At 38.8% G+C, this 23,416-nt stretch overlaps 1 protein-coding gene across 1 annotated transcript in view; it reads left to right on the top strand.

Moving 5' to 3' along the window:
* Positions 1–23,416, top strand: part of PAPPA2 (pappalysin 2) — a 294,379-nt gene that overhangs the window by 89,428 nt on the left and 181,535 nt on the right. The window contains exon 3 of the mRNA XM_059144906.1: positions 17,840–17,985. Within this exon, the coding sequence (XP_059000889.1) occupies positions 17,840–17,985 (146 nt within the window). The remainder of the gene's footprint in view (positions 1–17,839; positions 17,986–23,416) is intronic.

Raw genomic sequence — 23,416 nt, 5'->3', positions numbered from 1 at the left:
AGCAGGCTCCCCACCAAGCAGAGAGCCTGAAATGGGACTGGATCCCAGGACTCTGGATCACGACCCGAGCCAACGGCAGACACTTAACCGACTGAGCCACCCAGTGCCACTGAATTTATAAGAATTTATTCTTATATAACATTTTTAACTTCCACATCTATGGAAGAATCACCAACTATGAAATCATTAGTAGCCACAGAAATGTTCCTCTTTTTCCTTCTCCTTAGTTATATCTAAGTGGGAATTATAACTAACTAGATTTGAAAGAAGGGGAAGATGGGAGTGTTTGTTCACAGACCCCATCTAATCCCACTTCATCTCCCTAGTAATTGGTCTCCTGTTCCTCCACAGTGAGGAGTGGTCTCTCAGTGTAATGCCATCAACCCTCAAAACCATTTGTATTTTTACCTCCCTGGGCATATGTCCCTCTTTGTCTTTGAGGAAATTCCCAGGAAGTGGTGCCTCTGACAGGAATTTCGGTATTTGTAATGTACAGAGCGTCTCTTTTGGAAGAAAGGGTGAGGGAAACAGGATAAGGCAGGGCACGTGGCTAAGCAAGGTTATGGCTTCAGCTAGTGTCTAACCTCAGCCCAACGTCACAGGGAGCTCTGGAATATGAACCACCCCATGGATTTTGACCCATCTCCAGGCAAAGAGTGGGCTTTTTGCACTCTTCTGTCAGTCAGTCATTGTCTGGGAGCCGCCCCTGGGCGGAGGCAAGCATCATCTCCTGGGAGGCGGCTCCTATTTGACTAAGGGGAATTCTCTATTTAGGCTGTTAAGAGCCAGTCCTTACAAGAGCTGGAGGGTTGGGGGGTCCCTGCTCAGGCAGGGTGCTGACAGTATCCACCACACCCCTGTGGAAGGTGGATCTCTCCTGTTGGGTTCTGCATTTAGTTCTCGTAACTGTTTCTTTCTTCATTTTCTCTCTCCTTACTGGCATCTTCCCATTAAACTAAATCAACAACGCTCTGTTTCCCAGCATAGAAACGTTCTATCCTTCTCTACATCCTCACACTCTTTCTTCACTGCTGAGTCTTGCCCATTATCTCTTCTTCCTTAAGACCCACTCGGCTCCCCAACCCACGGCAGTCGGGTTTCTGCTTCTATAATTTTCTGAAATTGCTTTTGTTTAAGTTACTAAGTTTTTTTTGTTTGTTTATACTTCTGGTGGAAACTTTTCTGTTTTTCTCTTCAATCTTCAGGAATGTTTGGGTTGATCTTTTCCTTTGGCTTTGGAGATAGCAGCTCTCCTGGATTTCTTCCTACCGCTCTGTCCCTGACTCTCAGACTTCCTTACTGATTTCTTTTCCTCTGCCTCTTCCTTAAAGTTACTGTTTCTCAGGGTCTGGTCTTACGACTTCTCTTCTCACTCTGTACACCTTTTCCTGGGCCAGACTGAGGCTTTTGAGACCCTCAGGAAAGATTATGCCTTCAGTGTCCTGTCATCCGTAATTCAAATGTAAACACTTACATTTTTAAACAAAGCAAAAATAATATTATCTCCATCTAGACTTTCAGATTGCATAATTCTGGATATGGTTTTGAAAATGAACTCTCTCTCTCTCCCCTGATTCCCTAAGCACATGTGTTGAGTGTATCTATTAGGAAGTCAGTAAAGCACTACCTCATTCATTCCAGACTTTTCATTAACATGTATATGTTAATGCTTTTGGAATTCATATATTGCTCAGATCTAAAGCACCATATACGCCTGTCTAATAAGCATCTCTAATTTGATTATCACAGATGACTTCAAACTGCCACCCAGACTTATTCCACCTCCCATTTCCTAATGCTCTTCAGTGAATGGCACTACCCAGTTACTCAATTTTCAAACGCGGAAATCATATTGGAATCTTCTCGTTCGTCACCCTACCTTGTCCAATTAATCACCAATTTCTGTTGGCTCTATCCCTAAATATCTCTCAAATGTATTCATAGCCTTCCAAGAGGCTTCCCTGCCTCTAGTTTTGCCTTCCTTGAATCCGTTCTCCACACTTTCTCAACATAAATCTTTCCAAAAGGCAAATCTAATGATGTTCCTTCCTCGCTTTGTTAAAGTGCCCTAAACTTCTTACCGCGGGTTGCAACCCACTCAGGATCTGGTTGCTGTTACTCCGTTCAGCATCCTTGTTTCTACTTTCCTCCAGCTCTTGTGAACTTCTTCCCCTTCCTTCCCCAGCCCATGTGGCCTTGGATCAGCAGCGCCTTCTTCCTCCTGTGCTCCCCACCCTGCCCAGGATATCTCCTTCTTGTCTGCCAGGCCTAGCTATAAATGCCAGTTCTGGGAAGACTGACCTAGCGTCTCAGGTCTTGGTCAGCTGCCCGTGTCTGTAGACTCTCACTAAACTTTTTGCTTTCTCTGCAAGAGTCCCTGCTGAGTCACAGTGCGATGACCCATTTCTTTGTCATTTCTGCCATCAGGCCACAAACTCCGTGGGGGTGGCAGTGCGATCTGGGCTTCTTTGGCATTGTACTGATTGTCTGGCACTGAGCCTGAGGTTTATCTGGTGTTCAGTAGAGGTCATCTGAATTAACGCGTATGTCGTCCCGCTTTCCAAAGCTGAAGTGTAAAGGATTTTCGATCATCATAATCCTATTAGTATAGGATTCATTCACCTTCCCCACTATTCAACAGAACAGGAAGTTAAGAATTCAGTTTGGTGAGGGTGTGTGCTCAGAAAGAACAGACTTCCGTGGTGTTGATGTGTGTGTGTGTGTGTGTGTGTGTGTGTGCATACATAAACGTGTATGACATGGTACAGAAAGAATGATTTGCTTGAAAATAGGATTTGAAGGAAGACTTTTAAAATGTTCTAAAGCAACAGAAGAAGGAGCTTTAGGAAAAGAGAAAAGAAACACAGAAGAATCACTAAAATTCTGGATGACTTCATGAATTTTTACCATCAATTGAAATGTATCAGGTCTGCTCCAGTTATCCACAAGGACCACTCCTCTCGGGAACAGCTTCCTATTTTTAAAGCCCAGGTAATGACTGTGGAGTTGCATTGCCCATTCCTACCCAGACCCAGAGAGCTTATTGTTACGCACTATTTTTGCCAAGAAACTGCTCTGTTTTTAGTCACCAGCAAAGAGTTATTAAAGAGAGAATATTTTTGTCTTTGGGCTTTGTCTTTGGGCATGTCTTTGTCTCTTGCTGTTACCGGAGGCAGCAGGTCCTATATGTTACTCTTGCAAGTTTAGAAGAGTCTGCAGTGGGCAGTATTGGCAAACTTTTGAGGGGGGAAGAATTGAGTGTTCTTTGGTTCATCTTCTAATTATAATCCATCTCTACCATTGACATATTCAACTAATTCAACTAATCTTAAACAAGCTCTTGAGAAAATGCGAGATGATACACTAAGTTGCTCTCATGCTGAGAAAGACATGGTACTTGACTTCCGGGAACTTTGTCTAGATAACGAGTAAAGAATGCTCTATAATATTGAAACAAACAATATTTTATTTTATAAATGCCAACTTTTTCTTAACAGAACTCTAACAGTATAAATATGTGATATTATCAATGTTTTAAAATATCTTATTGTTAAATTAATAATACATTGTTGAGAGTCCAACCATTTTCTTCCCCACCCCTAGACTAAACTGTACCCAGGCAATAACTTTGGGAAATCTCATGTAAATTTTACAACCCCCCTCAACGTGTGCTGAGAGAATTTGTACTTACTTTAAAATTTTATTTGGTAAAACATTACTCATTAAAAAAGAATTATATATATGTATATTTGCCATTATATATATATATATATATATATATATACATATATATATTATATATGTATATTTGCTTTTCAATACAGAGAACACAAAGAAAAGAAAATTAGTTCAAACCTCACTACCTATTTCATCCCCTTCTACATATCTAGACTGACATGGATGTGGTTTTAAATAAATAGAATGATATTAAACTTCTTGGGCACATCTTGCTTCTTCAATCAATACTAGATTGGAGGCACTTCTCAATAGAGATCTCTATAGATTTAGATCCTTTTTGATGCATTCATGATATGAATATTATATACTTTTGATTTATCTTCTCAGATCCATGTTAATGGACATCTACATGATCTTTATTTTGTTATTATACTCTTGTTGACTATTATACTATTCTATTAGCATGACATAGCACCATGTTATATTATCATGGTCTTCTACTTTTTTTTAAAAGATTTTATTTATTTATTTGACAGAGAGCAATCACAAGCAGGCAGAGAGGCAGGCAGAGAGAGAGGAGGAAACAGGCTTCCTGCTGAGCAGAGAGCCAGATGCGGGGCCCGATCCCAGGACCCTAAGATCATGACCCAAGCCGAAGGCAGCAGCTTAACTCACTGAGCCACGCAGGCGCCCCATTCTTCTACTTTTTTATGTTGCTATTATGTTTTCTATTTTGTGCATATTTGAAACTCATACAAATCCCTTCTTAAGTTAAATACCTAGAGAAATAGGGTTTCTGCTGTTCACAGGTACTGCCAAAGCAGGCTTACATATTATAATTGCTGTTGTGTGTTATAGACTAGACTGGATGAGGTAGAGATTCAGAGGTAGGGGCTCATTTCAGGCTGGGGTAGTCAGTGTGGGCTTCACAGAAGTGAAATAGGAAAGGGGACTTGGATGTCAGTTAGAATTTTGATAATCGTATATGTAAGGGGAGAACCAGAGAATCAAAGCAGGGAGACAAAAAAGACAAATCAGAAGCATGTGTGGCATCAGCAGGTCCATCAATGTAGTTCAGTCAATGAGGAAGTGGTGCTAGTATAAGCTAGAGGTAGGCTGCGGTCAGATTACAGGGCTTTGAATGGCAATTTAAAGGATTTTAAAGGACTCTTGTGTAGGCCACAGGGAGCCAAGAGTCAGCTTTGATGTTGTGCAGGGGGATGGGAGTTGGATGTTAGAGGAGAAAAACAAGACATTTTAGTACATGGCAAATAAAGGATCTATTCCATTCAGACAGCAACAGTGGCAGGGAGTATGGCACCTAGTGGAATTCTGATAGCATGAACAGAAGAGAAAATTAAATTAGTGCTGGGTCATCTGGGGTAGGTGGGAGGAGTCAAACAGTGAGGTAGATAGCCTGTACATTTGCAGTGATGAGGGCTGTGTTAGCATCCTTGGGCTGCCATTACAGAGTATCCCACACCGTGTGGCTTAAAAAGCAGAAATGTATCATCTCACAACAGTTCTGGAGGCTGGAGGTCTGAGATCAAGGTGTTAGCAAGATCGGTTCCTTCTGAGGGCTGTGAGGGAGAATCTATTCTGGGCCTTTCTCCCAGCTTCTGGTAGCCCCAGGCTTTGCTTGGTTTATAAGCTGCATTTTCCCTTTCTCTTCACATGTTCTTCCCTCTACGTCCAGATTTCTGCTTTTTATAAGGACACAATCATATTGGATAAGGGTCCACCCTAATGATCTCATCTTAATTTGATCATCTGCAAAGACCATATTTCCCAATAAAGTCACATTCACAGAAACTGGTTAGGATTTCAGTGTCTTTTGGGGACACACAATTCAGCTTAGAACAGGGGCTATCCTGGTAGAAACAGCCAAACGTGTGAGAAAATCAGGGCACTTGGAAGGCTTGTCTGTCTTCCACTCAGGTCATGATTCTGGGGTCCGAGGATCAAGGCCTGCATCAGGCCCCCTGCTCAGCAGGGGAGTCTGCGTTTCCCTCTCCTTCTGCCCCTCCCCCCACTCATGATCTTCCACTCACCCTCGCAAGTAAAAATAAGTAAAATCTTTTTAAAAGGTGTGAGAAAATCGAAAAGAAGGAGATGTAGGTGTAGAAATCAATTGTATTAAGATAATCATTGAAACAACAAGAATGCATTAGATCTTCAACATGGTGACACTTCAGAGTTGTATGGGATAGTTTGATTTTATATTCTGTTTAATATAAGACTTACCTCTTCAATATTCATGCAAGTTTCATATTCATGCTTTTGCTTGGATACTTCTGGTGACAGGGAATTTTTTTTTTTTAACAAAATGTATTAAGTCTTTAAAATATATTGAGGCAAAAGCTACATCTTTCTAATTTTACTCTTTGGCCCTCCTCCTTTCCTCTGAAGCCCTACACAACAAGGTCCTTTAACCGGTTTTCTAGCTGCCCTCCCACCCCTGCCATCTAGACTAAATATGCCCCAATTCTTCTGCCATTCTTCACATGGTCTTGCTGTCAGATCTCCCACCTTTTTAGTCTCCCTCTTCTGGACATGTCTAAGGTTCCCGTGTCTTTGGAGAAGGAGGAACTAACCAAGCACAGGTCCGTTCATGGCAGTGAACTGTCTCTGTGCCTACCCCTGAACCTTTGGGGAATGATGGAACATTGTTGGCAAATGAAATCTATAGTTGGTTTGTTTTGTTTTTTTTTTCCTAGTACTTGGTGCCAAGCCCAGAGTCCCTAATGCTATATTTTATCCATTGCCTTCTTTGTGTTAAACTTTGGATTTACATTTGAAACTTTTGAATTTTACCTTTTGAGTTTACCCCTATAATTATTGCTTCGTGAGACCTATTTGGATCTTTATTCTGCCACCCGGCATATGATCTCTCTTCAGTTAATGTCATTTGTAAACTTGAGAAACTTACATTATATGAATTCTTATAAGACATTGATTATATAATCCAATGAAATTGGGGAAAGTACAGACACCTTGGCCCAGATATTAAAAACCTCCCTTCAGGTAGTCCCTAAATTTAGTGTAGGTTGTTATAAATGTATAACTGTACACAGTTCTCCATTATAAAGACCTCATGAGCAACATATCACATATCCTATTAAATCAAGGTGCATTTTTCTAAGAAATCATCTACTCTAGCAAATCCAGTAAAACACCTAAAGCAACAGCAAAAGAAGTTTGATTATCTGCACATTATTTTTTTCCCCTAAGCCCATGGTAGTTTCCATACTCACCTTTTTCTTACCTAAGCAGTAAAAATTTGCCTATTTAATAACACATTGGAAATATATCTGGAAGTTGACAATGAGCTCACTGATCTGTAGCTTCCAAATCTCTCTCCTTCTTCTTCTAAGGGAACTTGAAACACCTTTCAGTCTTTGGCCCTCTTACACCTCTCCGTTACCCACAAAGATTTATTGTTATATAACTAACCAAACAAGTCTTTTGGGGGATTTTAGGGTACAAGTCTTATGATTCCAGAGCCTAATTCATCCAAAAACAATTATTGCACTATTTTGTCCACCAGTTAGGATTTCTAATTTCTTTTGGTCATATGTGTGTGTGTGTGTGTGTGTGTGTGTGTGTGTGTATGACTATAATTTTCCTGACTTTTCTACGTTGAGAACCAAAATCAAATATGGAAAGAGAATATCATCTCTGAATCAGTCAGTATTTAGTTGGAAAAGAAAGAAAACAACCCACAAAACATTGTTACCATTTTAAATAAAAATGATTCAATATGGGAATTTTGTTGCTTATAAAATTTTTATAAGGGCTGGAGTGTAGGATCCAGTTTGGGCATCCAGGAATATCTCTCAGAACAGCACTGCAGAACAGGCCTGCTGGTGGAGCTGCTCTCTGCCCCCGCTTGCCACAGACAGGAAGGTGGGGGGAATCCTAGGGTCCCTGTCGAAGTACTGGATTCAGGAGCACACCATGTGGCTGCTGTTGGGAGATCAGGAAGTTAGCATGGCCGTCATGCTCTGCCCACTAGATGCGTACCAGGAACAAGCCTTTGCCCCACAGCCTGCTGCCCCACACCCTAAGGCGGGAGGCCGCGTACACTCTCACCCAGCTATGCTTGCAGGCAGAGAAAGAAAAGGCAGTAAGGTCTTCATTTCACTGCCCCTTCCAACTAGAACACGACTGGCAGACTTGAAATCACATCCAGATCCCTAGGTATAAGAGGATTAGAAAAATACGGAATTCAACTTTACTGTTCTCCAAAACAGGAACTCACTGGAAGTGGGGGAGAATAATCTGCAGAAACCAATTCACGACATTGCACGCCCGGTTCTCCTAGTTGATTTTTCTCTTCATCCTCTGTCCCTTCCATATAATTAAAAAAAAAAAAAATTTATCCCAGTTTAGCTAGCATGCAGTGTTACGTTAGTTCCAGGTGTACAATATAGTGATTCAACAATTCTGGACATTACCCAGTGCTCATCATGATGAGTGTAGTATTGTGTACACTGCCTGTCACCTTGCAGTACAATTATGCAAGCCTGTTTCTTGAAAACAACCATCATATATTATGTATCTTTTTATTGCCAAGGCCCAACACAGTGACTCACAGATGCTAGGGAAACCAATTTAAGAATAGAAGGAAGGATGTGTGCTTTGGAGTTAGAGGAACTTGAGTTTAAAACTTGCCTCCAAAACGTACAGGCTGTGTGGTTTGGGACAAGTGACTTTAATTCTGTAAACTTGAGGGTCTTATATATATAAAGTGAAATAAATACACTAAAGTTACAGGATTGTTGTGAGCTTTCCAGGAGAAAATATATATGAAACATCTGTTATAAAGTTGGGACTCAAATTAACTTTGATCACTTTTATTATTAGGACAAATAAATGATTGCCAGGTTACTGAATTATTGAATAGATGTGTACTTTCACAATTACTTTTCTTGGCGACAACACAGATGTTGAAGAGTTCAGCTTTTTTCCCTTCTGTGTCTTCATGCTCTCTTTCTGTTTTTCTTAATATTCTGGAAAATGGAAATTAAAAAATTTATCATTCTTTGCAGGGTTTTCATGTTTATGGTTGTCCTCAGCTTTATCATTTTTGACCCATTTTTAAAAATAGTTTTATGCGTTCCTCTTCCCAAAATCTGCATGTGTTCTTTTAAAATTTTAGCTTAGCAGATAGTTCTTTTATCAAACCTGGTCCCTTTTGATGTTTCATAGTTCCTTTCACCTTTATTGAGACAATCTAGAATTCAGTGCATTTTCAAAGTTTATATTTCTACTCCCAAAGGGCCATTTCCCCCTTGAGAATCTTAGGTTAAGGAATCATTCCTCCCTTTTGGAACTCTGTTTCTCCAAAGTTCAAGTCCTTGTTCTTACCAGCCTCAGCTGTTGCAAAAGTAGTAGTTTCTTTCGTCCACCCCATGTCACCAGCTAGTTCTTTTCTATTAGTAGGAATTAAAATCAAACTATTAGATCTCTCTGTTTCCCAAGGTTTTTGAGAGATAGTATCAGGAAGTCAGGGAAAGTATCAGAAGGGCTGCAGTTGTTATTAGCTGAATCAGCCTTTTGGCAGAGACTGTCTCATCTAAAGTTCTGGATCGTTGCTCTATTTTTATTTTGTGTCAGTTTTGGAAACTGTTTGGGGAGGAATTAAAACTATCCCCTGCCTGACAAGGCTAGCCACAGTTGTGCCTAGAAAAGATTCATCGTTATTTTATGTTCACTCCAAGATTTTCATGGTGGGTTTACTTCGGGTTTTAGATTTAAGTTGTGTTTGCTTCTTTTTTGCACTGTGGTGTTGCCTCCATTTAATTTTATTTTTTTCTTATAAGACAAGTCTTACCCTCCTGAGACGTAACCCATTCTCCATCAAGTCTTTGAGTAGATACCTGCTTTCTTGTAATATGATGTTTGAACTGTGTTGCCAGCTCTGTAGTCATCTGAGGCCATAAGTACTGTTATTACTAATATGAGGTTCATTGAATGCTTATGTTTGGTTTTATAAATGTTATTTCATTTTTTCCTCCCATTTCATTTTATGCAGTAGATAATTCATTATTCTCATTCTACAGATGAGGACACTGAGCTGTAGTGATGCTTGGTGCCTTGCCAATGCTATGTGTCCAGTCAGTGGAAGAGCTGGGACTTAAGACCGTGTCATCCTGGCTTGGGAGCCTGTGTTCCTCAGGATAGGGACACACTGGCTACCTCTGACCATTGGTTTGGTAATTTTCTCTTAATTCTACTGAGTACCTCCTCTATTATGCTCTTCTCTTGCCTTATCTGGACCTAGCAAGTTATCTGGGTATTTTCACTTTCATCTTCCACATCATTATCAGGGTATGGCTCCCTTATTAAGGAAGGCAAGCTACTGCCAAGAATTGAAATGGACTCTTTCCTCCCCTTGAGCCCATATTTTGGAATTACAAGAGGGGGTCTTTTATTTATTTATTTATTTATATTTCTTTTCAGCATAACAGAATTCATTGTTTTTGCACCACACCCAGTGCTCCATGCAATATGTGCCCTCTTTAATACCTGCCTCCTGGCTCCCCCAACCTCCCACCCCCCCCTCCCCTTCAAGACCTTCAGGTTGTTTTTCAGAGTCCATAGTCTCTCATGGTTTACCTCCCCTTCCAATTTCCTCAACTCCCTTCTCCTCTCCATCTCCCCATATCCTCCATGTTATTTGTTATGCTCCATAAATAAGTGAAACCATATGATAATTGACTCTCTCTGCTTGACTTTTTCACTCAGCATAATCTCTTCCAGTTCTGTCCATGTTGCTACAAAAGTTGGGTATTCATCCTTTCTGATGGAGGCATAATATTCCATAGTGTATATGGACCACATCTTCCTTATCCATTCGTTTGTTGAAGGGCATCTTGGTTCTTTTCACAGTTTGGCAACTGTGGCCATTGCTGTTATGAACATTGTGGTACAGATGGCCCTCCTTTTCACTACATCTGTATCTTTGGAGTAAATACCCAGTAGTGCAATTGCAGGGTCATAGGGAATCTCTATTTTTAATTTCTTAAGGAATCTCCACACTGGTTCTCCAAAGTGGCTGCACCAACTTGCATTCCCACCAACAGTGTAAGAGGGTTCCCCTTTCTCCACATTCCCTTAAAAAAAATCCTTTCTTTCATTACCATCATCATATGTTCAATCTCTTTGTGTTTTCTTTTCCAAAGATATTATATTTAAGTAATAGAAATTGTATTTATTTTCTGTTCTTGTTTCAACAAGCTTATGAAAACAACACAAAGATATTATCTTACAATCCTTTGGGTCAGAAGTTTGACATAGGTCTCAACAGGCTAACATCAAGGTGTTGTTATGGCTGCATAGCTTTCTGAAGGCTCTAGGAGAGAAGCAACTTGTTTGCCTTCTCCAGCTTCTATGGGCCACACGCATTCTTCGGCTTGCAGGTGCTTTCCTTCATCTTCAAAAAAGCAAGGTAGCATTTGTCTGACTCTGCTGCCATTGCCACATCTCTTTCTCTGATCACATCCAGGAAAAGATTTCTGCTTCTAAGGAGTTGTGTAATTAGATCGGGCCCACTCAAATTACACAGAAAAATGTTCTCATCATAAAGTTAGTATTTTTTTTTTTATCACCTCTGCAAAATCCCTTTTGCCATGTAAGTTAACATAACCCCAGCCTCCAGAGATAAGGGCATGTACATCTTTGGGAACATAATTCTGCCTACAAGCAAAGATATTTTAACACTAGACTGTAGACCCTGTGACCTCTAATTACTTCTTTTATTGCAGCCTCAAGGTCTTACAATACTTAAGCATTTTTAAATATTTATTTATTTATTTGATAAACACACACACACACACACAGAAACACACACATACACAGGAAGAGTGACTAAGGGGAGGAACAAAGGGAACCGGGGTAGGGGGTGCAATCTCAAGCAGACTCCCTGCTCAGCTCCAAGTGTGACCCAGGGCTCTACCCCATGACATTATCAGGACCTGAGCCAAAATCAAGAGTTGGACATTTAACTGATTGAACCACTCAGGCACCTTACACTTAAACATTTCTGAAGAAAAATTCCATTTTTCTTCTAGTAGTATTACTCCTTCCCATATGAATTAGCAAAACTGAGTTAATGTTTTGGGTGTAGTAAGTTTTTGTCAGATTTTCCTCTTTGAATTTGAAAAAAATATATATTCTTAGTTGATGATGTCCTAGTTCTGAGGATATCTGGTCTCTTTTATGGCATTCAAAAGAGAAACAATAATCATCATAGTGTCTTCCCCTAGGCTAGTTAGGAGGTGGTTGATTATATTCAGGAGAGTGGAAGAGAGAGGGCGGAATCTTGTGTCACAGAGAGGGAAATAGGAGTAGCAGTTCAGAGAGAGACACTGGGGAAGTACCTGTGGGGAAAAAGGCTGTGAGTTTAGTGTCAGAGATAAACCCAGTCTTCACAGACCTGTGGGGATGAATGAGGTCATATTGCCATTAATAATCAAATTACATTAGTATAATATATAACCAAAATTTTACCTTCATACATTGTCCCCTTTCCCTGGTATTTTTGGGAGTCTTGAGAAGGGTAGGCCTTAAAAATTCATGGCTACCAGTTTCTGTGGTTCTCCTGCTGTTTGCCATTGAACACTGACAATGGTGTTTACCCTCTCTACTGACATGCAGCATTTCCTACTGGTGCTCTTGTCCTCACTGTTTCTCTAGGGAAAAGCTGGCTTCTATTGCCACCCAACATTGTAAAACTCTCAGTGCTAGAATGGTGCTGACATCATTTAATTCTTTGCAGAAATGGAGAGAGTGTCCCCTATCCTCAACTAGTGCTTCATTTTGTCATTAGGCCTTAAAACATTGCTTGTGTGTCCTGGTTTACACTAATTTTATGAAAAGAGTGGTTTTTGGCTTTTCCTGAGCCGGTTAAAATCCAGTCCATAAAATTAAGTAGGGAACAAATTGCCATTGCAGTCTTTCCCTTGTCTTTGCCTTCTATCTTTCCAGGGACACAGATACATACTTCTCTGTGTTTAGCCAAAACTCAATCCTTCCTGTGTTATCTGCCTGTGGAAAAGATGTCCATGTATTCATTGGTTAGACCACTATTTCAGGTTCACTGAAATTTCTTTTGTGCTCAGATAGAACCACCCATTACATTGACATTTTGACCTCAAGATGTCCGTGTGTGATCTAGGGGGAGATGTCTTGCCATAAAAGAGAAAGAATCTAATCTGTAGTTCTATACATACATACATATGTAGATATCTAAGGACTGATCGTGCTTCAAAGTTTAAGAGTAGAAGAGTTCCCAGTAGCGAACAAGGAGCATGACAAAAGAATGTATCAGAAACAAGACCACAGAATCCTGGGGAATAACTTTTAAGGATTAGAAGGGGAAAGAGGACTCCTTTTGAGAGTGGTCTCAAAAGCAAGAATACAACCAGAAAAGAACATTGGGAAAAAAAAAAAAAAGCAGAAGAAGTAGAAAACTAAGAAGCAGGAAGTAACTTAATATTAAAATGCAATAAAGAATTCTCATAAGAAGGTAACTGATTTTTTTTTTTTTCATTTTGTGGGGAGGGACAGTTTGGAAGTCACTGACAATTTTAACAAAAGCAGTTTTGGTAAACTGATACCTGTGAAAGTCAGGGATTAGGGGTACATGGAAAAAAGAAATGAATCTGTCAGAAAAATTATTCTTTCAAGAAGTTTGATTTGGAAAGGGAGAAGGAAGCTATGATTTTCCTAGAAACCTCATCCTGTGGGACCAGAGATAAGGGCACAAAAATAGGTAAGGAAGTGAATGTGTGTGTATGTGTGTGTTAGAGTCTATGACGAATGTCTTCAATTCCATCATTGAAGAAGGAAGCATGATCATTTACTAAGAATCAGGGAATAAGGGATTGAGGTTGGTGGGAGAGGAGGAGCAAGAGAAGAATGGTGATCTCAAATCCTTCCTGGAGAGGAGGTGACCATAAACAAGTAAAAGTATACACAAGTAGAATTAAAGATCTATAGGACATCAAGAATAAAAACCACTATGAGTAAGGGTGACCATGAATATAAGGTATGGGGACAACTGGAGGTAAGAAATTTAAAAAGCAGACCATCTTCAGTGATGTTTCACACAGATGCTGAAATTTCCTAAGTAATGGATGATAGGAGGTAGGGAAGGAGAAGGCTGTGGGCAAGGCACTGGACGCTTGATGTGTAGGAACTAACCAGGAGGTGGGAAAATAAAGAAAGGAGTAAAGTGTATGGTGATGTAGTAGAGTATCAGGCACCTAAGAGCGGGAGGAATTTGAGAGAAGGAGAAAAACTAAGTTTTTAGAGTTGCACTGAGTACGGGGAGAGAGCTGGTTGGTACTCTGCAGACTGATAAACTCCACGGTGTGAGCATAGTGAAAGGGTTGGGAGAGCAGGTCAAAGGTGAAATTCACAAGGAGGAGGAAGCATGGTTGGCAAAGTAGATAGTGGATCGAGTAGCAGATGGACCCCTTCTGTACATGTTGGGTAGAGAACCATGGTATACAGTAACAACAGAAAGGTTTTGATTTAACCAAACCAAAGTATTCCAATTTTGGCTAATTGTTTCCATAAGGCTAATTGCCTGAGGGTTCTAGGGGGCATCTGGTTTTGTTGTCATGGAGACTGCCTTGCACCTGTAGAGTACAGTCAGGGTCTTCCTCAGGAGAGGACTTTCTCTGAGATCTTTGGGCACACAAGCATCCTTTATGTCTTGTTTTTCAGCATGCCAATTTTTGATACTGGTTCAATGTCCTTCCGATAGTTTATGATATTTTGCTTCTTTCTGGCTCCATTCTTGCGATTATTTCTATCCGTCTATAAAGGAGTTACTCAGCTGACTATAAAGCTAGAGCACAAATAGTCATTTTAAAGTATTTTTTCACTTTTACTTAGTCTGAAACTAAGCAAAAGTTGGGGCTTGCATGTGCACTTAGGCACTGGAGCATGGCTGGGGGTCAGCAGTCAGGGAGCATGGCATAGGTCAAAATGAATGCACTACGTCTGAGGGACAAAGAAACACAGGTGCTGGATACAGGTAGTGGTTAATCCCAGTAGGTCATAGTCATAAAATGGTGAGTCAGGTCTGCATTCTTTCAGGGGCCATGTCAGAAATAACAGACTTGAGCAGTGGGTGGAACAACTTTATATGTCTGTCTCAAGCAGAGCTTGTTTCTGAGACAGTTTTTTATAAAAATCAAAATACAACTTTACTTTGGTCAGCCTGGGTCCTCAGGGAGAAGTTCATGGTGAGGTCTTCTTCAGTCTAGAATTTGGAGAGTATGAGCAAAAGGAGATCCTAGCAGAAATTCAGCAGATTAACACAGTTTATCTTCCTTTTCATACATAGTTCTGGTCAGTAAAGAGACACTTGTGCTTTTTATGATACTTGCACATATTATTTCCCCTCCCTTGATTATTAAATTATTTTGGATGTCACGTCTGTCTCCTCATGAATCATTCCTAAAGCTCTGAATTTAAGAGTAATGTCCATTTCCCACACTCAATGTCTAAGCCAGGCTCTGGTCACATTAGTAAGAAGTTTATCTTTGTTAGGTCCAATCAGCTTGTGAACAGGTGTACATTTTGTATTAGGCAGGGCATTCTACATATAAAGGAGACACATTAATATCTAAGTTTTACCCTTTTCAGATTAGAGAAAAAAGTCTTTGTTTCTAACAAAGTAAGGTTTCCTTCTATCAGTTTAATTAATGATGCTTTCAACTGTCCCTAGCTTTTTAAAATGTGTTCTCCTCCTTATACTTGCTGACTTCTGTCTACATGTATCTCTGTGGAGAGCAGCAGTCAGAGCAACCACTCCCAGTTTGCCACCAGCATGTCATAAATACTCTCATCTGGAAGGGTAATTTATGGCTGGCGAGAGGGTTGGGCAAAGAAGAAAAAGAGAGATGAGTAGAACCAGCTAATGAGGTTGGTGGTGGAGGAGGAGGCCTCTTGGAGGGTGCTCAAGGGAAATTAGTGGAACTGCTGGGTGGAGGGAGGACAGAGGGATGGCAGCCAAGACTGGTAAATGGCAGATGGAGAAGCCAGTGACACACAGATAGCCCAAATAAACTATGCCAGAAACTGGGGGATTTGGGGAAAGTGAGGGAGGAGAAAAGAGAGAAAACTGTCAAGTTACCAACTCCCACTTTTAATGGGAAATCTGGAATAGGAACAGAGAAAGGGTGTGACTTGTCTTCCTTGGTATCCTGACTTGTGTGTAGACTCAGTCTCTGATTCTCTCTGCCCTCATTTGTCCTTTCTTTTCCTTTCATTTCCCGGCCTTTCCTTTTCTTCTCTCTTTTCCCATTTGCCCTCTCTCTTCTCCATTCTCCTGGCCTACATCTCCATGTTGAAGAATTACTTGATGTCATCACAGTTCCAAACCATCAATTTGTCAATAGAGGAAATCGTAATTATTTTTAATAAAGGAAAAAGGGAAAGAGAATGTGACTAATACCCAGGGAAAACCAGGCAACAGTCCAGAAAACATTGTGTCTCCAGGAAAGCAGCAGAAGGAATATCCCTCTGATCACATCTGACATCACCTCATGGAATTTGGATGATTTCTTGGGGCTTAGAACTATTTTTCCAAGATAATATAAGTCAATATGAAAAAGTATTTTTAAATCTCCTTTCTCCCAAGTATCTTTGGTTCTAAAGCAAAATCTTTTTTGTTTCTTAACTTGTATTCCCCTTTTTGCTTCTGTTCCAAAGAATACAAAAACAATCTTCCTTGGGACCTCTATTTCTTGGGTACTCCTTGCCAGTATATCCTACATGTGGATTAAACAGATAGCTTCAACAGTGTGGTTGGGAGGCAGAGCAAGCAAGAGAAGAAGGGTCATGCTGTTCTAACATGAGCTTCTGGATTTCTGTTTGTCTGTCAGTACAGTAACAATGAAGCATGATCTATAAAGGAAATTTCCAGCTAATGTTGAGGGAGCTGTCTGCCCAGTTGAAGCTCTGATAGGAATATTCCTCTTTTTGAGCAGCACACTATGGTCACATCCAGTGAATCCAAAGGGCCACTGAGCTCTGCTTTAGTTGTTCATTCTTAAAATAGTTCTTCAGTGAGAATGTTGAGTGAGTCTTTCTGCTTATGGCAAATTTAAAGTTTCACTGATGCCAGGAAGATGAAGGTCTTTGACTATATATGAGCTTATAAAGATACGAAATGCTTGTTTCCCTTTTTTATGGGCCATATGGCATGTGTTTTTTTTAAATTTTTTATTTTTATAAACATATATTTTTATCCCCAGGGGTACAGGTCTGTGAATCACCAGGTTTACACACTTCACAGCACTCACCAAAGCACACACCCTCCCCAATGTCCATAATCCCACCCCCTTCTCCCAACCCCCCTCTCCCCAGCAACCCTCACTCTTAATCTCACAAGGCATGTGTTTTTAATAGACCTTTAATTCTGTGTGTAAGTGCAAACATAATACTGCCTAGTTACGTTGAAGTCCACCAGTAGAGATACTCAGTAAAGAGCATAAGGTAATGGAGTTGGAGTAGTTTCTGTGGATTAAAGCACTATAAAAAAAATATATATATATATATACATATAGTTAAAAGTCCTTGCAGTAACTTTATGATACTTTATGATATCCTCTTCTACCTATAACTCATCTGTTTTTTCCTCTTTTTACTTTATGTTTCCTATCCACCTTTTTTTAAAAAAAAAAAAAATGCCTGAAACAAGCATATACTGAAATAGAGATTCAGTTGGTCTTCTGATCATAATAATGTTCATGCAGTGTGATAGAAGGAACCAGGAACTGAGAGGTGGAAGGCCTTCTTCACCATGGCCTGAGGTTAATACTCAGGGCAAATAATTAGGAGTATCATTGGATTTATCTTAAAGAAATAATATAGATGTAGAATGGGAATTGAGTATGACATTAAACACTGAATATTCATATAAATAATATAGTGCTAAAAGGTAAGATATTATTTATCTTGGAATAAATTCCCAAATGTGTACTAGTACCTTTTTTGTTATCTTCATGACAGCTTGGTCTCTGTCTTTCTGCCCCTCTAAGGGGCAGTGATGGCTGAGAATGTCAGTATGATTAGGTATGGTCCTGCTTTCTATGTACTGATCCTTTGGTGTGGCATTTCTGTTTTGTGTACTTTCCAGGGCATACATGAGTGTGAAGGAGCTGAAGGAGGCACTGCAGCTCAACAGTACTCACTTCCTCAATGTCTACTTTGCTAGCTCAGTGCGGGAAGACCTTGCTGGTGCTGCCACGTGGCCTTGGGACAAGGAAGCCATCAGTCACCTGGGTAAGTGAAGTGAAGACCAAATATGGTAGACAAATGGAGCAGGCCCCAAATGATTATGTGACATGAGTTTGAGGAAAAAAGAAAGAAAGAGAAAAATAAATTTTCTCAATGAATTAGCTGCATTGGACTGAGAATGGTTTTTGGAAGAATCGGTCAAATGTTTCAATATAGACAAGAAGAAGGTATTAGAATGGCAAAGACTCAGGATGTTCTAGACAAATATATGATCTAGATGTAAATAAATTGCTGATGTGTAATAAGATCTATTTTATGTCTTGGAGAGTCTCAAGGGGAAAATTAGTAAAGAAGATGGCTAGACTGTGAAACCTGGTTTACAGTAATCAATGTGACAGAAGACCTGGGGGCTTCATACATGGCTTATCAGGATCCATGATCCAGGATTGGGCTCCTGAGGAAATCCTGGAGCATTCAGGCAGGTGGGGCTTGCCTCCTTACCTGGGAAAAGGGTGATACCTTAATACTGAGTGGAACCTCTACATTCCTAAGAAAGAAAATTTCTTTAATAATGTCTTATTGCTATTGTTAATCAATAAGTCATTAAGTCAGTTAATATGGATAAGAGTAATTATTCAATATAATTTATATATACTTTCAAAGAGTCTTGAATAGGATTCTACCAAAATGTATTTTAAAACTGAACTAGGGGCGCCTGGGTGGCTCAGTGGGTTAAAGCCTCTGCCTTCAGCTCAGGTCATGATCCCAGGGTCCTGGGATCGAGCCCCGCATCGGGCTCTCTGCTCTGCAGGGAGCCTGCTTCCTCCTCTCTCTCTCTGCCTGCCGCTCTGCCTACTTGTGATCTCTGTCTGTCAAATAAATAAATAAAGTCTTTAAAAAAAATAAATAAAACTGAACTAGCATAATTGGGAGGAATCTTCTTGTTGGAAAGAGTGATTATAGAGATTAGAAATCACTTTATAAGTGATTTTTAAAAGGTTATGCAAAGTGAATCTTCTTAGTAATCAAATATGAAGCAGAGAAATATAAATTGAAGGAAGATCACATAATGCTATATACGTCAAATCCATGTATAATGAGGTCATTGTGAAGTGGCATCCAGAACATGTTTAATTGATAATTAAAGAAAATATGAGCAAGTCTCTGAAGGACAACTAGTATCATGGATTGGAGAAGAAAGAAGATGAGCAGTAGGTTAGCAATAGATGAAAAAATATTATTGCTGGTGTCCACAATAGCCAAACTATGGAAAGAACCTAGATGTCCATCAACAGATGAATGGATAAAGAAGATGTGGTATATATGCACAATGGAATACTATGCAGCCATCAAAAGAAATGAAATCTTGCCATTTGCGACAACGTGGATGGAACTAGAGGGTATCATGCTTAGCGAAATAAGTCAAACAGAGAAATACAACTATCATATGATCTCCCTGATATGAGGAAGTGGAGATGTAACATGGGGGGTTAAGGGGGTAGGAGAAGAATAAATGAAACAAGATAGGATTGGGAGGGAGACAAACCATAGTGACTCTTAATCTCACAAAACAAACTGAGAGTTGCTGGGGGGAGAGGGGTTGGAGGAAGGGAGGTGGGGTTATGGACATTGGGGAGGGTATGTGCTATGGTGAGTGCTGTGAAGTGTATAAACCTGGTGATTCACATACCTGTACCCTAGGGGATAAAAATACATTATATGTTTATAAAAAATAAAAATTAAAAAAATATATTATTGCTGTTCAGGAGGAAACCAGAGTATGAAAATCTCTGGAATGAATCAGGTCAACCTTTAGAAAGGCTACATATCTCAAGTAAAGGGGGACACAATAAAAAAATTAAACATATGGTGATCCAAATGAATGCTTTGCTAATAAGCTGGGTTACAATGACTCTACAGCATCTGATACAGTTTTAAGGCTCTGAAGTCCTTTTATCACTTAATTTTGCATTTTCAGCTTAGAGTACATGAGAAATCAGAAATTTGTGAGGTTTAGTATTGCTTTCTAGATGAAAGCAAATGTGTCATTTCAGCCTTCCTGGTAGGCTAGAATAATAAACCATTTAATAGTGAGTTTGAATGTCTTGACTTATCCTCGTCAAAAGCAATGATAGCAGAAAAGCATATAACACTGTAGACAAGTTTCCCCTATTAGTGCATATCTGATTTGCTAATGGTAAAATTTTTTGGTGTATATATGAAGGGGTTCTGACAGCAAGGTTTACCCAGCTATGGTTTTCATAAGTCCCAGGTCTATCGCTGGGAACTTAATCTGTGTTTTGAAAACCTTTAGAAATGATCTATCTGCCTGGCAATTATGAAGACAAGTCTTGGCCTTCAGTGAGAACCACTTGGGTGAGAGCAGACTACTGAATGCACTGAATGTTTTCTAACTTTATTGGAACTGGGCCATTGATAAGATTCATTTAACTATAAAAATGGATAAAAATACCAAGGCGGGGGAAAAGCTATTTGAAGACATCAGACAGTAGCTGAAACAACAAGGATTTGAGGGCCCAATGTCAGTGAGAAGCAAAATGCACTGAAGTGTGTTCTAAGTATAACTCTGTTGTTTTTTTCCATTCAGGGAAATTGCCAAATTCTCAGTGAAAAGAATAGACACAGAGCAGAGAGCAGTCTAAAGTCTGCTGAAGTCTCACTACTAGGGAGACAAAAATTAAAGATCAGGCCATTCAAGTCATCCAAGACTCCCATAGAAATAGAAATCCCCCAAAAAGCCCGATATTATGCTCATAATTTTCTTTTAAGATATTTGCTAACTACTAACCCATGCATTCTCAGGGACAGCACCCAAGAAAACAAGTATAAAAAACTTCTAAGAGAGTAAAAAGTCAAACAATGGTTTCAGGAGTCTCATAGTCGAGGGTAGAAAAAGTTGGAATTGAGGCCTATCACAGAGGAGGGGCCCTGAGACACTTGTGTGAAAGCAAACAGAGATAGTCCAGATTACACAAAACCTGAAATCCAGCCTGAAACACTCTTAAATCTCTTTGTGAAAGAAAGTCAGTGGCCTATATTTAACTGCCTAACAAAAGAAAATTGGATATTTTCTCCCTTCCTCTGGAGGAAGAAAGCATCATGAAGAACCTCTGTAAGTTGTCATGCACAATGTCCAGCAACCAGTAAAAAATTATCAGTTATGTCAAAAAGCAGGGCCAAATTATGGTAAACTTAGCTAAACAAAGAAGAAAGCAATCATTAATAAATACAAACTCACAGATTGACCATATATTGGAGTCATAGGATATTGGTTTTAAGATAATTATGATTAATATGCCAGAAAATGTATATTAAAAATGAAGAATATCTCCTGAGAACTGGAATTTATAATGTATTAAATGGAAATTTTGGAACAAAAAATACAGACTGAGATTAGGAAATTAATAGATAAGTTTATGAGCAGGAGAAAGAATTAAGGGGCTAGAAAATTATAGAAAACATTGTATTGAAGCTCAGAGAGAAAAAGTGTTGGAAAAATATAGAAAATAACTTGAGACTTTTGAGACCTGAGGAAAATTTCCTAATGTAAATCAGAGTTCTAGAAGAAGATGGGAAAGATATTAGGGCAAAAGAAATATCAAGGAGATAATGGCTGTGACTTGTAAAGTAATAGAAAATATGAAACAACAGATTCAAAATGTTTTACAAACCCCAGGAAGGATAAAATAGAAAGAAAGTCACAAACTAGATCTATTATAGCAATAAAATAATACTGAAGGAAGTTATGCAAGCAAAAAGGAAATGGAAGATGAGAAGTAGAGACATGCAAAAGGAAATGAATGATACTAGAAAGGATAAAAATATTAAAAGTCATAACAATAGTGTCTTTTTGGTTTAAAATATATGTAGAATTAAAATTTGACAACAATTGTATAAAAAGCAGAAGATAAAGTAAGTGAAGTTAAAGAATTCAAGGTCTTGCTGCTATAAACATTCGAGTACACGTGCCCCTTTGGATCACTACGTTTGTATCTTTAGGGTAAATGCCCAATAGTGCAATTGCTGGGTCATAGGGCAGTTCTATTTTCAACATTTTGAGGAACCTCCATGCTGTTTTCCAGAGAGGTTGCACCAGCTTGCATTCCCACCAACAGTGTAGGAGGGTTCCCCTTTCTCCGCATCCTTGCCAGCATCTGTCATTTCCTGACTTGTTGATTTTAGCCATTCTGACTGGTATAAAAAATAAAAAATTATATTAAAAAAAATAAAGAATTCAAGGTCTTTTCCTTTCCTATATCTAGAAAAAGTGCTGATTTTAGTAATTTGAGACAGTAATAAGTCAAAAACACATGTTGGAGTCTTTAGGGTGACCATTAAACAATAAATGATCTTTTGTAAGCTTACAGAACAGGAAATGAAATGATACAGTTAAGGCAACACAAGGAAAGAAAATAGGAATAAATAACAGAACAAATAGAAACAAAAAGTAAGATACTGATTATGATCTAAAGTATTAATTCCATTAAAAGCAAATGGACTAAACATACCACTTTAAAGCCAAAAATTATCAGACTGAAAACAAAACCCAACCATATGGTGCTTATAAGAGACACATCTTAAATATGAGGAAAAAAAACTGAAATTAGAAGAATCAGCAAAAAAAAATATATATATATATATTTATATATATATAAAATGAAAATACTAGCCCAAAGAAAGTCAGTGTAGCTTTCTTATATCAGATAAAGTAAACTTTAAGATAGTACATATTATGAGAGATAAATAGGCATATTTTATAATTGGAAAATGTAACTGTGATAAAGTTTATGCACCCAATAACATGCCCTAAAATATATAAAGCAAAATTTGACGAAAATAAAAAGAAGACAGAAAAATCCACAATCATATTTGTTATTTTAAAAACTATTTTCTTAGAAAATAATAACTAAACAAATATCTAATAAAGACCTAAAATATTTGAAAAATATTTAACATATGACTTAATTAACAAAATTAATATAGTATACTTAAACAGCAAAGAATGTGCCTTATTCTCATGTACCATGGAAAATTTGCTGAGAGTTCTGGGCCAAAAAGTGAACTACAAAGCTTGTAATCATGAAGTCTTTGTTTTCTCATATCATTTGAAATAAGGTAGAAGTCAATAACAACAAAAACAACCAAAAAAGCCCTAGGAAATCCACAAATATTTGGAAATTATGCTATACATTTCTAATTACCTCATGGATCAAGGAATAAATTGCAATGGAAATAGGAACATATTTTTAAGTGAAATGATTATGACAATAGGGCCTATCAAAATTTATGTTATATACAAGAGACTGTAAGTAGAGTGAAATCTATAGTTTTGAATATTAGAAAAGAAGATGTCTGAGCTAGGTATCCATCCCAAGAAACCAGCAAGGAATAACATATTAAATCAACAAAATGGTGACAAAAAGAAGTAATAAAAGTAAGAGAAGAAATAAAATAG

The sequence above is a fragment of the Mustela lutreola genome, chromosome 14, assembly GCF_030435805.1.
Source record: "Mustela lutreola isolate mMusLut2 chromosome 14, mMusLut2.pri, whole genome shotgun sequence".
NCBI classification, from domain to species: domain Eukaryota; kingdom Metazoa; phylum Chordata; class Mammalia; order Carnivora; family Mustelidae; genus Mustela; species Mustela lutreola.
This window is presented reverse-complemented; position numbering and strand designations above follow the sequence as displayed.